Source organism: Labeo rohita, chromosome 23 (genome assembly GCF_022985175.1).
Source record: "Labeo rohita strain BAU-BD-2019 chromosome 23, IGBB_LRoh.1.0, whole genome shotgun sequence".
Classification (NCBI taxonomy): domain Eukaryota; kingdom Metazoa; phylum Chordata; class Actinopteri; order Cypriniformes; family Cyprinidae; genus Labeo; species Labeo rohita.
In genome coordinates, this window is record NC_066891.1 from 28,965,670 (window position 1) to 28,978,891 (window position 13,222).

Here is a 13,222-nt window from a genome sequence, read left to right on the forward strand (position 1 = left end):
ACACTCTAATCATCACTCTGAATACCTTACTAACACCCTAACTGTCACTTGGAATACCTTAGCAACACCCTAGTCTTCACCCAGAATACGTTAGCAGTACATTAGCGACACCCTATATGTCACTCTGAATACCTTAGAAAAACCCTAGTCGTCACTCGAAATATACTTCAGCAAAACCCTAGTTGTCACTTGGAATACCTCGGCAAAACCTCAGAATACCTTAGCAAAACGCTAGTCGTCAGTTGGAATACCTTGGCAAAACCCTAGTCGTCACTCAGAGCACATTAACGGTACATTAGCAAAACCCTAGTCGTCATTTGGAATACCTTAACAATACCCTAGTTCACTGCAAAAAATGCTTTTCTTACTTCGATTTTTTTGTTTTGTTTCCAGCCAAAATATTTAAAAATTCTAAAATCAAGAAGGATTTTCTAGACAAGCAAAAATTATTGTCTTGTTTTCAGAAAAAACAAGTCAAAATTAAGTGAGTTTTTACTTGAAACAAGCAAAATAATCTGCCAATGGGGTAAGCCAAATAATATTGTTTTCTGCTTGAAATAAGATTATTTTGCTTACCCCATTTGATGTCTTTTTTCTGAAAACAATACAATAATTTTTGCTTGTCTAGAAAATCCTTCTTGATTTAAGAATTTAAGATATTTTGGCTAGAAACAAGACAAAAAATCTTTGCAGTGTTGTCACTCAGAATACATTCACAATACATTAGCAACAACGTAGTCATCAGTCGGAACACATTAGCAGTATATTAGCAACACTCTAGTTTTCACACTGAATACCTTAGCAAAACCCTACCCATCACTTGGAATACCTTAGCAACACCTTAGCAATGCTCTTAACTATAGCTTGGCAACTGTAATAAAAACATTGGCAGGCATTGTGATTGCTGTTAACCACAATGCTTAGCAACACCATAGAAAGCGCTCAGAACACCTTAATAATACAGCTGTAGAGCCTCTGCATGAACTCTAACACTGCGGTTTTGTGGTGGAAATGTCACATTCCTGTCATATTATAGATGCAATATGAGATATAACTAACCTTACTGTGCTCACTATATGTGCTTTGTATGTGCTTGCTCACCTGATGATGTGATATTGATAATCTTGAAATGTTGTGGAATTGTGAAAAGGGTGTTGGCCCATTATGTGTGAAGCACCGACCATCTGCTCTTTGCAGTGTGACTTTGTCAGTGTGGCTGTACTTGCTGAGCTGGTGTGGCCAGTCTGTGTGTGGAATAATCAAGCATGTTAATGAGCACCGGAGCTATGGAAGTCCTCTTATTATGCTGTCTGACACAGGTAAGCCAGTCAGAGCGCATTCCATCTTGAGACATCACTGACAAAACTCAAGCATGTTTAAATTAATAGTTCAGCCACATCTGGAAAATTCATGTTGCTCAAAACCAGCATGATTTTCAGACAAAATTGTAAGTTATTTACTGAAATATATATTTCCATATGCACATGTCAGTATGTCTTGGTCCTCAGGTAATATAGTGGTGCAGGTCCAAATGGTGAATGGAGAGGAGCGGGCGTTTACAGCACACGCAGCTTTACCCCTACATACCTGGATCCGTCTGGACATCTTCTTTCAGGTGTCAGAGGTACATCATCTATATTCATATGCAGTCACATGGACTTTTCTTAAATAAGTGACGCTGAATACATACAGAGACACAACTGATGAAGCATTATTCAGGTGTTCATGTATAAAAAACTGAAGTTTTGGATGTTTTTCTTGTGTCAGGCCAGACTCAAAATTACAAAGATCTTACCTGGAGAAAAGACTGTGGAGACCACTCATTTCTACGAGTAAGTCGTAACACTTACACGTGTACACACACACATATATATTCTTATTCATAAACTCTTTTTTTTTTTTTCAGTTTTCATCAGTCAGTTCAATTCAATGAAACATCAGGATATTTTGTCATTGGTGGATGCAGCTACATGCCGGGGTTTAGTGGCTATGTTGGACCAATCAGATACTATCGTTTAGGCACAGAAAATGTGAGTTCCTCTCTTATCAATACATAAATGCATATGACAAAACCAATTTATTTTGATAATATTAATCACATGATGCAGCATGCATTCAGACATTCTTATGCGATAATATTGTATCCTTTCTATTCAAGGTCACAAACCCTCTGTCGCCTGTTAGGACGCTAAAGGAACTGGACAGACTCCACAAACACTGTGAGGAAATCAGACAGGTTACTGAACAATATCTGCAGGCGTTGAGACAGAACCGAGACATCTCTAGAGGTCAGTTAAAATGAATGTGACCAGGATACATAAAATAATTTGATGAGAAATTTTGTGTTTATACTGAGATTGATGACATTTCATTGCAGAAATTACTATTTTGGCAAATCTGAGCATAGTGAGTGCATCTATCTGAGCAGCTATAGTTAGTTAACATTAGTTAATGTTGACTATTCATGTATTTTAATGTGCATTTTGGGATATTGCATAAAGTACTGCTGCAAGGAAACACCAGTGTGCACGTAAAATGTGCAATATTTTTTATTTTATTTATTTATTTATTTTTAATCTGATAACATATTCACATTAATTATTCACATCAGTGACAATGTTTTCATTTTGGGTGAACATTTCCTCATCAGATGTTTGTGAGTGTTATTATGGAGGCCTTAAGAGGAAGTTTGGTCATAGGGAATGTACACAGTCTTGGTCATGGGACCAGCAAAGAAGATTCAACCTCACCCTGAAGCTTCTAGAAGAAAACCAGGAGCTTATAACAGGTGCGAGTGGTTTAATGTGTGATTTATTATGTGAACTTTGGTGACTGTTGGTAGACAGGTTACTCTTCCCTATTCCTCAGGTCTGGGCAACATCAGCAGACATTTGCTGCATCTAGGCCGAATGATTTTCCAGGATGTGGTGAAGACAATATCTAAAGCAGAGGAAACTGACGGCAGTCTGGATCTCATGTCCACTGTTATTAAGCAGCTTGAGGTGTCCTTTTGCTGGGGTCACCAGCACTCCTCTCTCCTGCTCGCCACCCTGTACCTGGCCGGCCTGGGCATCCCAGTGGACTTGGAGCAGGTGGGAACCAGAATACCTTAGCGTCCATTAGCTATTATAACAAGAGCCACGGAAGTCAACATGAAATCAAAACTAAGCCTATTTACTTTCTTAAAGGGATAGTTCACCCAAAAATGAAGAGTGTGTCATCATTAGGGGCTTTCGCATTCCGGTGGAACCTTTCATAGTTCCTAGAACTGTCGGAAGTTCCCGCTTTTTGACATCCTTTTCTCATCCTCAATGATATGCAACACTGCAAGCTGGCATAGAAGATTTAGTCAGATTTTCATGCTATTTCAGTCACTTAAACCGTGCATTTACATTCCATCTCTGTTGTAACGAAACCCACGACACACAACATAAACAGCTTCAGTCACGGCATCTTCCATTCACCTGTTGTTGACATTTGTAAATGCTGCAAATAAAGATGCTGCCGTTGGTCACTTCAGAGTTCCTGCTGCTGGGCTGAATGCAACAAGGAAAATGGGCAAAGGAGGAAATTGGTTCTCTAGGAACCACCATGCTGGCTAGTTCCTAGAACTGAATTCCTAGAACTATGTGGTGCGGAAGCCCCTATTTACTCACCCTCACATCGTTTCACACACTGAAGTCTTTCATCTTCAGAAGAAGTTGTAGAACACAAACAAAGATATTTTTAATGAAGTCTAAAGGATTTCTGTCACTACAGTGACAGTCTATGCAACTACCTTTTGATGCTTCAAAACGCTCATAAAGAGTTTGTAAATGAATTGAGCGGTTAAGTTCAAATTTTGTTTGACTTGATCACTTTAAATGATTAACAGATTTAATTTAGAATTTTATTGACATATAAACATTAATAAAATGGAAGCTCAAGCATGCTTGCTTGACAAACCAGCGAGGCTGTTGCAACCACATGTTGCACAGCATGTTTGAGCTTCGGAGCAAATGTGACCCTGGACCACAAAACCAGTCATAAGTGTAAATTTCTAAACTGAATAAATAAGCTTTCCGTTGATGTATGGTTTGTTAGGATAGGACAATATTTGCCTGAGATACAACTATTTGAAAATCTGGAATCTGATGGTGCAAAAAAATCAAAATACTGAGAAAATCGCCTTTAAAGTTGTCCAAATGAAGTTCATAGCAATGCATATTACTAATCAAAAATTAAGTTTTGATGTATTAACGTTTGGAAACTTACAAAATATCTTCATGGAACATGATCTTTACTTAATGTCCTAATAATTTTTGGCATAAAAGAAAAATCAATAAATTTGACACATCCGATGTATTTATGGCTATTGCTACAAATATACCTGTGCAACATAAGACTGGTTTTGTGGTCCAGGGTCACAAATGAGGTTTGTTTTCTATGGAAGGCAGATGGGGCCAAGACTCTTTACACTGAATGTGTAAAATTTGAGCATGTCAACACATGGTTGCCGTGATTTTGCCAAGTAAGACATGTTCCTGGATCAACATCTTCTGTTGATCTTGGATCAACATTACTGTCCAAAAATATAGACTTAACCCAATCCCTGCCCCTAAACCTTACCCTAACCATAATTTATTCCTAATATCAGAGGGAAATAATAGCTTAATAGATTAACAAGGGTGTAGAAGATCTGACTCTGACCATAAACCTAAAACTGACATTTCCTGAAAAGTTATCCCTCAATTCTGATTGGTTGATTGAAATGTTGTTCCAGGATCAACAAGGATGTTGATCCAGGAACATGTTGTACTTGGTGAAATCACGTTCACCGTGTAAATACACACGTTCTGGCCATGTTAAGGCGTCAGTTTTTTTGTGTTTCTTTAGTATGTGTAAAGATGCACAATTTTACTGTGTTCAAACAACTAATTTGAACGTGTCAATTAATATTTTAATTTAACAATTAATATTAATATATTTTAACCCTTTAACTGTCACCGTCCCCCCCTCTGGGACGCCAGAGTTTACTTCACCCTATTACAAATAAATCCTAATCTAATCATGACAAACTATACATCATTAGAAAGGTCCAAGACTCCTAAATAAATATTTGCCATATTTTTGTGTTAGAAATTATGTAGGAAAAGTGAAAGATTAATATATATCAAGAGTGCCACTTTAAAAAATCTACAACATAACATGAGTTTTGACCTTTGTGACAAAAGACTTCCTTCATTGCCTTTTTCCCTATCACATTTTAGATATCATAAGAAATTATATATCAGCTCAAAACTTAAAATCTCAAAAAAGAAAAAAAAAGGCATTTTAAAATCAGACATTGCATTACCATGGAAAATGTACATTAAAATCATATTACAAAATGTTTTCATTCATGAATTCAAAAAGGATTTAAGTGACACTTAAAGGGTTAAAGCAGATTTACCTCTAGGTTTACCCATATATTAATCCTTTCTTTAGATTATTGCATCTACTGTGCTAGAGTAAATTAATTAATGTTACAATGAAAATTAAGTCTTTTCTACCCGAGAAGGAAGGTTAAATTAAACAAATAAAAAGGACATGACAAATCATGACATAAGACTGACATCAAACACAACATACTGATACATTATCCCTTATAAACAAATATAATATCTGATGTTTGCGTAGCATAGCAGTGTACAATTACTACATCCTTTATGAATAAGCCCAGTATCTGATGTCTGTTTATGTATATACCAGTGTACCATCATGGCACATATGCAACTATGGTCTCAAATACAGTAACTGCATTGGCTGTTGTGCGTGTTGTTGTGTTAACACAGACATTTCAAGTTCCGTTTAAAAACATTTGACCTCTATCTACCTTCCGTAGAACTGTTGAGCTTTTGTTTGTTTGATGATCAATGTTTATATATTTGTGTTGCATTTTGTGTTCTAAAAATAGTCTTACAGGTTTGCAATGACAAGAGGGTAAACAAATGATGACAGAATTTTAATTTCTGGGTGAACTATCTTTTTAATACATTCATGGTCTTATTGTAAATGCACAATTTTCCAAATAAAAAACATTTGCCTCCATAATCTTTCATTAAAATTGCTTAACTAACTAATAACTGCCTCTAAAACAGCTTTCTCTTTGGATGATGTCATCTAGGTCACCAGCAGGTTAATGCAACCATTAGTCAAATGGCTATTTAGGGATTTTTTTGTGCTACTGCTGTAGTCTTTTCTTTTGTTTTATGTTAATTTGATAAAAAGCTGCAAAACCACGAATACTGCTGCAAGAGAAACACAGACACGGGGCGCCAGATACATTATAATAATGTTTAATAATGTTTTTTTTACCATTTTATTATGCAAACTTAAATGATTGTGTCATATCGTAAAACCTCAAGAAAATCAGTAACATTTAAAAAAATTCTTAGAGGTTCCAGAATTTGACAATGAAATAGTGTTTTTATAGTATTTTTATAAGTATAAAACTAAACATAAACAGGACACATTTATACAGAAAGACAATATAAATTTAAAATGTTATTTAGTGAAAAATACAAAATCCTATACACATAATTTTTGGTACAGCAATAACTGCGTCAACGTTTGATCTTAATTGGGTAATAATATCTTTTTCTCAGGGTCACGTCTATAGTTTGATAGGAGGTGTCTTTGATGACCGTCTGTCTCTGATGCATTTGGGATACAAGCACATGCAGGGTCTGGACGGTTTCCCCAAAAACCAGAATACAGCATACGGGTACTACGCCAACATCGGCAAACAGACTAGCATCGACCGCAGTAAAGTACAAGACTCTTGGGTGAGTTACACATTTATGCATTATTGCATTATGTATTTTTTTAATGAACTGAATACACCCCTTTTATGATGTTTTCAATTCCCAAATTAAAATTTGTAATGAAAAAAGAAGTCTCACTGAAAGGCTGAATGCCTTAAAAAACTTTTTAATAATGTTTTTAATAATGTTTTTTTTTTTTGACCATTTTATTACACAAACTTAACTTGTGATGTCATATGGTAAAACCTTACCTTCTTAGTAGTTCCAGCATTTGACAATAAAATAAAATTCTTTTTTTTTTTTTTTTTTTTTTTTTTTTTTTTTTTTTTTTTTAAATAAAAGTATAAAACTAAGTATTTCCACCAGAAAGACAATATAAATTTGGTATGTTATTTAGTGAAAAATACTAAATTCTTGTCTAAATAAGACACTAAATTAAATGTATTATTTCAGTCATAAAAATGTAGTTAATTTGAATCATGCATACACTACAGACTACAGAAAGTAAAATTACATTTGCAAATGCTCATTTGCTAATAAAATGGTGGCTTAGTATCAGGTAGCTCTCCTATTTATCAACAAAGCACAGTCAAATATTTAGAAAAATTACACTGCTGAAGTGTGTTAAGTTGGTTGTTAATGAAATATTGGACTGAAACTTGTGTAAACACAAAAACACACCCAGAATCATGGTCTCAGGCTGATACAGCTGAAAATCCCATGTCATCAAGTTAACCGCTGGTTTGTACAGTGCTTTGTGGGTCTGGATCAGATGATAACACGCATTGTTTTGATGTGAACTAATCTCGTCTAAATGTGTCTCTTCTCTGCAGCAAACTCTCATAGAACACGTTCATTTAAACAATAATGATGAGCTCCATACTCAGACGGGCGAGCTGGGTGACGTTGTGCAGTATTTGAAACACCAGGCTGACAGAGGAGATATAGAATCTCAGGTCTTAATTTTTTTTTATCCTTGCCTTCTCATGATCTCTCTGTCTTTGGGTACCTCACAAGTATTGAAAAAATATTTTTTTTAAGAATTGCACTTTGGAACATTCTTGGGGCTCAGGCCTAGGGATGTTTTGTTTCTTCATTTGAGATTCTCAGCTGTTGTAACTCGATTGTGGGCTGGTGTTTCTTGCAGAAAAATCTGGCCAGGATGCATCTTTGGGGCAGTAACGGGGTGGAGAAAGATATTCGAGCAGCGGTCATGTGGTATGCCAGAAGCGCCCTGCAAATGGTCGATCCCATTGCCATGTACGACTACGCCATTCTCCTTCTTAAGGTGATCCAAAGGTTACATGGAAATCTCTTGAGCCGTATCTTTTCAAACATTTGCATTGTAAAAAGCGTGCACAAGCTTGTTTTGTATAAGTAGAATCTCCTGACACAAGATTAGGGAATTCAATATAAAATGGTATGTCTGCAGATACTACCCGTCACATACAACTGAAAAACAACTAGTTTGTGTTTGAACAGGGCACAGGAGTAAAGAAGAACCGAACGCTTGGCCTTGAGCTTCTGGAGAAAGCTGCCGACATGGTGAGCGCACGTGTGGTTGTGTGTGGAAGCGTTGTGATTTCTATAATGAGCCATGTGTGTTTTTCTCAGGGTTCTGTGGAAGCTCTGAATGGACTCGGATGGTACTACAGTACCATAGTAAAGGATGGAAGAAAGGCCTTTCGATACTTCGAGTTGGCGGCTCAGAATGGCAGTCGTGATGGACTCTTTAATGTGGGTGTCTACCACTTAAATGGAGAAAATCCTTACCAACCAGAAAGGAATGAGGTCAGAGCTCTCACATTTAACCTTTAGTGAATAGTTCACTATTTTATAGCATGAGTTTGTAGTGTGTTGTTCATAATGATTTTTCAGACTGCTGCGTTCCACTACTTCTTGGAAGCGGCTCATTTGGGTCACGTGGAAGGCGCTGTGCATTCGGCGTTGTTTCTCTCCACTGGAGCTGTACAAGGAGTGCCGAGAGATCAAGGCAAAGCTGTGCTGTATGTCAGTTTCGTACATGTTTCTCCCTAAACACTTCACCCAACAATTGTTTAATTAGTAAAACTGCCACCACACATGGACTGAAATGGGAAGGACACTGACAAGGTTTATCTGATGAATAGATCAGTATTTAATGTTTTTTTCTTTTGTTGGGTTTCTCTGTTTTCTTCAGGCTGCTGAAACAAGCCAGTGAGATCAATGGACACCTGGGCTTCATGGTTAAGGACGCTCTTCAAACTTATCAAAGAGGATCATGGTGAGAGATCCATCCATCCCTTCAACTATACTTCAATCCATCTATTCATCTTTTCATACATCCCTTCATAAATTAATTCATTCAACATTCAACTTTTCCTTCATATATTAATCCATCCTCCATCCCTTTAAACATCCATCCATCCATCCATCCATCCATTCCTTCCTTCATCACTGCATCCATCCCTTCATGCAGTACATCCATCCATCCAACATCCACCTATTAATTCATATAACCATCCACCCATCCATTCATCCCTTTAAACATCCATCCATCCATCTATCAATTCCTTCATTTCTACATCCATCCTTTTATACAGTACATCATCCTTCCATCTCTTCCTAAATCCATCTATTTAACATCCATCCATCCACCTATACGTCATGCATTCATGCACATATCCCATCATAAATCTATCTATCCCTTCAACATCCATCCATCCACCCATCCATCCATCCATTTGTCCATCTATTGATTCCTTCATCTCTGAATCCATTTCTTTGTACTGTACATATATCCATCCATCCATACATCCATCCAAAATCTGTGTATTCAATCATATATCCATCCATCCACCCAACCCATATATGCGTCCTTTCAAACATCCAGCTATCATCCGTCTATCAATTCCTTCATCTCTCCATCTATCCCTTTTTACAGTACATCCATCCCTTCACAAATCCATTCATCCATTCACATATCCCTTCATAAATTCATCTATCCAACATTCATCTATTCCTTCACTGCAAAAAAGCTTTTCTTACTTAGATTTGTTGTCTATTTTCCAGCCAACATATCTAAACATTCTTAAATCAAGAAGGATTTTCTATCCAAGTAAAAATTGTTTTGTTTTCAGAAAAGAAGTCAAAATTAAGTGAGTTTTTGCTTGAAACAAAATAATGTGCCAATGGGGTAAGCAAAATAATCTTGCTTTCTGCTTCAAATAAGATTAATTTGCTTACCCCATTGGCATATATCTGTTCATCCATCCATCCATTCATGTATCCATCCACTGTTTTCACGTGTCTGTCCCAGCAAAGCTTCTCAGCCAGATGGCATCTCTGGGCGGTTACTTAAATCTTGCAGTGAAGAGCTGGCAGAAGCCTGGTGCCCCATTTACCAGAAGTATTTAGACACACATACAATTCCCTCAATCTGGAAGAGTTCTATCATTAACCCTGTCCCAAAAAAGCCTAGCTTTAAGGAGAAAAATGACTATTGCCCCGTGGCACTTACTTAGGTAGTAATGAAGTGTTTTGAGAAAATTATGATTAACTTTGTAAAAACAGAGGTCAGCTGTCTTTCAGACCCATTTCAATTTGCATATAGGAGCAATAGAAGTATAGATGATGCTGTTATAGCCATGACATTACATAAATAGGCATCTAGACTCTAGCTCATATGCACGTCTTTTATTTGTAGTTTTTATATCAGCTTTTAATATGCTGCAGCCACATCTTTTAATTGCTAGGCTGAATGATTTTAAAGTTCATCCTTTTATTATAAAATGGTACTATTGTTTTTAAACTAATCGCAAGCAGCAGGTTAGTGTTAATGGAACACTATCTGAATCCAGAACTTTGAGCATAGGAGGCCCTCAGGGCTGTGTTAGTTTTGTTCACCTTGTATACAGATGAGTGCAGAAGGTGTTATTCTAATAATTACATCATTAAATTCTCAGATTATACTGTGATTTTAGGTTTATTGAAAAAGAACAGGGACTTGTCTGAATATTTTTCAGAGATTGGTAGGTTTATGAGTTGGTGTGAGGACAACCACTTAGCTCTGAATGTCAGTAAGACAAAGGAGATGGTGTTTGACCCAAGAGGAGTTGGTGGTCACAGGCCTGTGATCATCCATAATCAAACCATCATACAAGTCCCATCATATAAATATCTTGGTGTCTTTTTTGACAATTCAAATGTCCATGTAGATAATCTCTGTCGTAGGTTACAACAATGATTGCACTTTTTATGTTGTCTGATAATTCATGGTGTTGATCAAAAGTTTATGATAATCTTCTATCAGGCAGACTTTGAAAGCTTAATTAGCTACAGCATTACAGTCTGATTTGGTAATATGTCTGTGCAGTTGAGAACTGAACTGTTCCGGATGATTCACACTGCTTGGAAAATTATTGGTGTTAAAGAACAGACATCACTGCAGACTATTTACGAACAGGCAACTTTAAAACAAGCTAATAAGATTGTCTGTGATCCATTGTGATCCATCCCATGTTTGTATACAGAGTATGAGTTGTTCCCCTTTGGGAAGGGGTTTAGAGTCCCTTAGTGTAGATTAAATAGATTAAAAAAATTCCTGTGTCTATAAAGCTGTTAAATAGTGGCAGTATGGAGCTGTTGATATTGTTTTTTTATAGTCTGTGTTTGTTGATAATTGTGTGTTAATTGTGAGCTGATTGCAGCATAGGTGATGGGCCCAAGACAAATTTTTCCACATGTGGGACAATAAAGTTTTCCTTACCTTATCTTACGTTACCCTACCTTACTATCCATTCCTTCATCTCTGAATCCATTCCTTCATACAGTACATCTAGGACTCAGCAAAAAAATAAAAAATTTCCCTCATTAGGTGAGAAAATAAATTCTGTATAGTTATACTGTTTCTTATTTTACCTTATGTCCCAATCACCCTTAATTCACCCTACATGCATCCATTCAATATCCATCTATTCCTTCATATATCCATCCATCCATCCATCCTTTCAAACACCCATCTATCCATCACTTCCTTCATCTCTCCATCCATCCCTTTATACAGTACATCCATCCATCCCTTCATAAATTCATTTACCCAACATTCATCCATCTACCTATTCATTCTTATACCCATTCATCCATCCATCCAATATCTCTTCATCCATCCATCCATCCATCTATCCCTTTATCCATCAATCCAACCACATATTTCTTCATAAATCCATCCAACATTCATCTGTTTTTTTATATATCCATCCATCCCTTTAAACATCCATTCATCTATTCCTTCATACAGTAAAATCCATCCATCCATCCATCCATCCATCCATCCATCTATCCATTCCTTAAAACATCCACCCATCCATCTATTCCTTCATACAGTACATTCATCCAACCATTCATCCAACTATTCCTTTATATATCCATCCATCCACCCATCCATCCCTGCAAACATCCATCTATTCATCCATACATTCATCCTTCCAACATCCATTTATTCCTTCATATATCATCCATCCAACATTCATCTGTTTCTTCATATATCCATCCATCCACCCAACCCATCATCCATCTATCCATCCATCCATCTATTCCTTCATATATCCATCCATCCATCCACCCAGCCCATCATCCATCCACCCTTCCATCCATCCATCCATCCGTCCATCCATCCATCCATCCATCCATCCATCCATCCATCCATCCATCCATTTCTTCATATATTCATTCATCCATCCACCCAACCCATCCACCTATCCCTTCAAACATCCATCTATCAATTCCTTCATCTCTCCATCCATCCCTTTATACAAATATAAACATTTTAATGGAAAAAAGTGACTAGCACATTATTCAGAATAACTTTCTTTGCATTACACATAAAAAGTTTTGAAATTACATATTTCTAAATGTGTGGATATTTGTTATCTGTTAAAGGGATGAAGCATTGGTGAAATATGCTACGCTAGCAGAAACTGGACTCGGTGTGGCACAACACAATGCTGCCCATCTGTGTGAGGTGAACAGTCTCAAAATCTGCCAGTCCAACCATATCTTTCATTTCCTGGTTGTTGTTGTTGTTGTTGTTTTACATCGCTGACCTCGTGTGTTTCTAGGTGTTAGGTCACAGTTCTGCCTGTCAGTGGAGGTACCACAACTACTCCACCTACAATCACATCCCTCAGGAAGCTGGTGAGTCTCAGGAATACAGCAATGAATTCATTCATTATTAACCCTGATCCATGATGAACAACTGTTATTCTCAAGTGGCATAACATATATATGAATATATATATATATATATATATATATATATATGTATATAGGTCAAAAATGAGATAATGATACTGAGTGAATGCTTTTGACACACAGTATACATCCATCAAATACTTTTACTTCAAACTCGCTAAATTCCAGCCTCAGTCCAATCAGAAGTACCAGTATTTACACAGAAA

At 36.7% G+C, this 13,222-nt stretch overlaps 1 protein-coding gene across 5 annotated transcripts in view; it reads left to right on the forward strand.

Moving 5' to 3' along the window:
• The window catches only part of LOC127155238 (protein sel-1 homolog 3), a 32,026-nt gene that overhangs the window by 13,066 nt on the left and 5,738 nt on the right, over nt 1–13,222 (forward strand). For all 5 annotated transcript variants that reach the window (XM_051097339.1, XM_051097341.1, XM_051097342.1 and 2 more), the window contains exons 4-19: nt 1,198–1,319; nt 1,509–1,624; nt 1,768–1,832; nt 1,907–2,030; nt 2,159–2,288; nt 2,651–2,788; nt 2,869–3,092; nt 6,627–6,806; nt 7,619–7,741; nt 7,933–8,073; nt 8,268–8,330; nt 8,400–8,576; nt 8,664–8,791; nt 8,965–9,048; nt 12,705–12,786; nt 12,884–12,959. In XM_051097339.1, the coding sequence (XP_050953296.1) occupies nt 1,198–1,319; nt 1,509–1,624; nt 1,768–1,832; nt 1,907–2,030; nt 2,159–2,288; nt 2,651–2,788; nt 2,869–3,092; nt 6,627–6,806; nt 7,619–7,741; nt 7,933–8,073; nt 8,268–8,330; nt 8,400–8,576; nt 8,664–8,791; nt 8,965–9,048; nt 12,705–12,786; nt 12,884–12,959 (1,973 nt within the window). The remainder of the gene's footprint in view (nt 1–1,197; nt 1,320–1,508; nt 1,625–1,767; nt 1,833–1,906; nt 2,031–2,158; nt 2,289–2,650; nt 2,789–2,868; nt 3,093–6,626; nt 6,807–7,618; nt 7,742–7,932; nt 8,074–8,267; nt 8,331–8,399; nt 8,577–8,663; nt 8,792–8,964; nt 9,049–12,704; nt 12,787–12,883; nt 12,960–13,222) is intronic.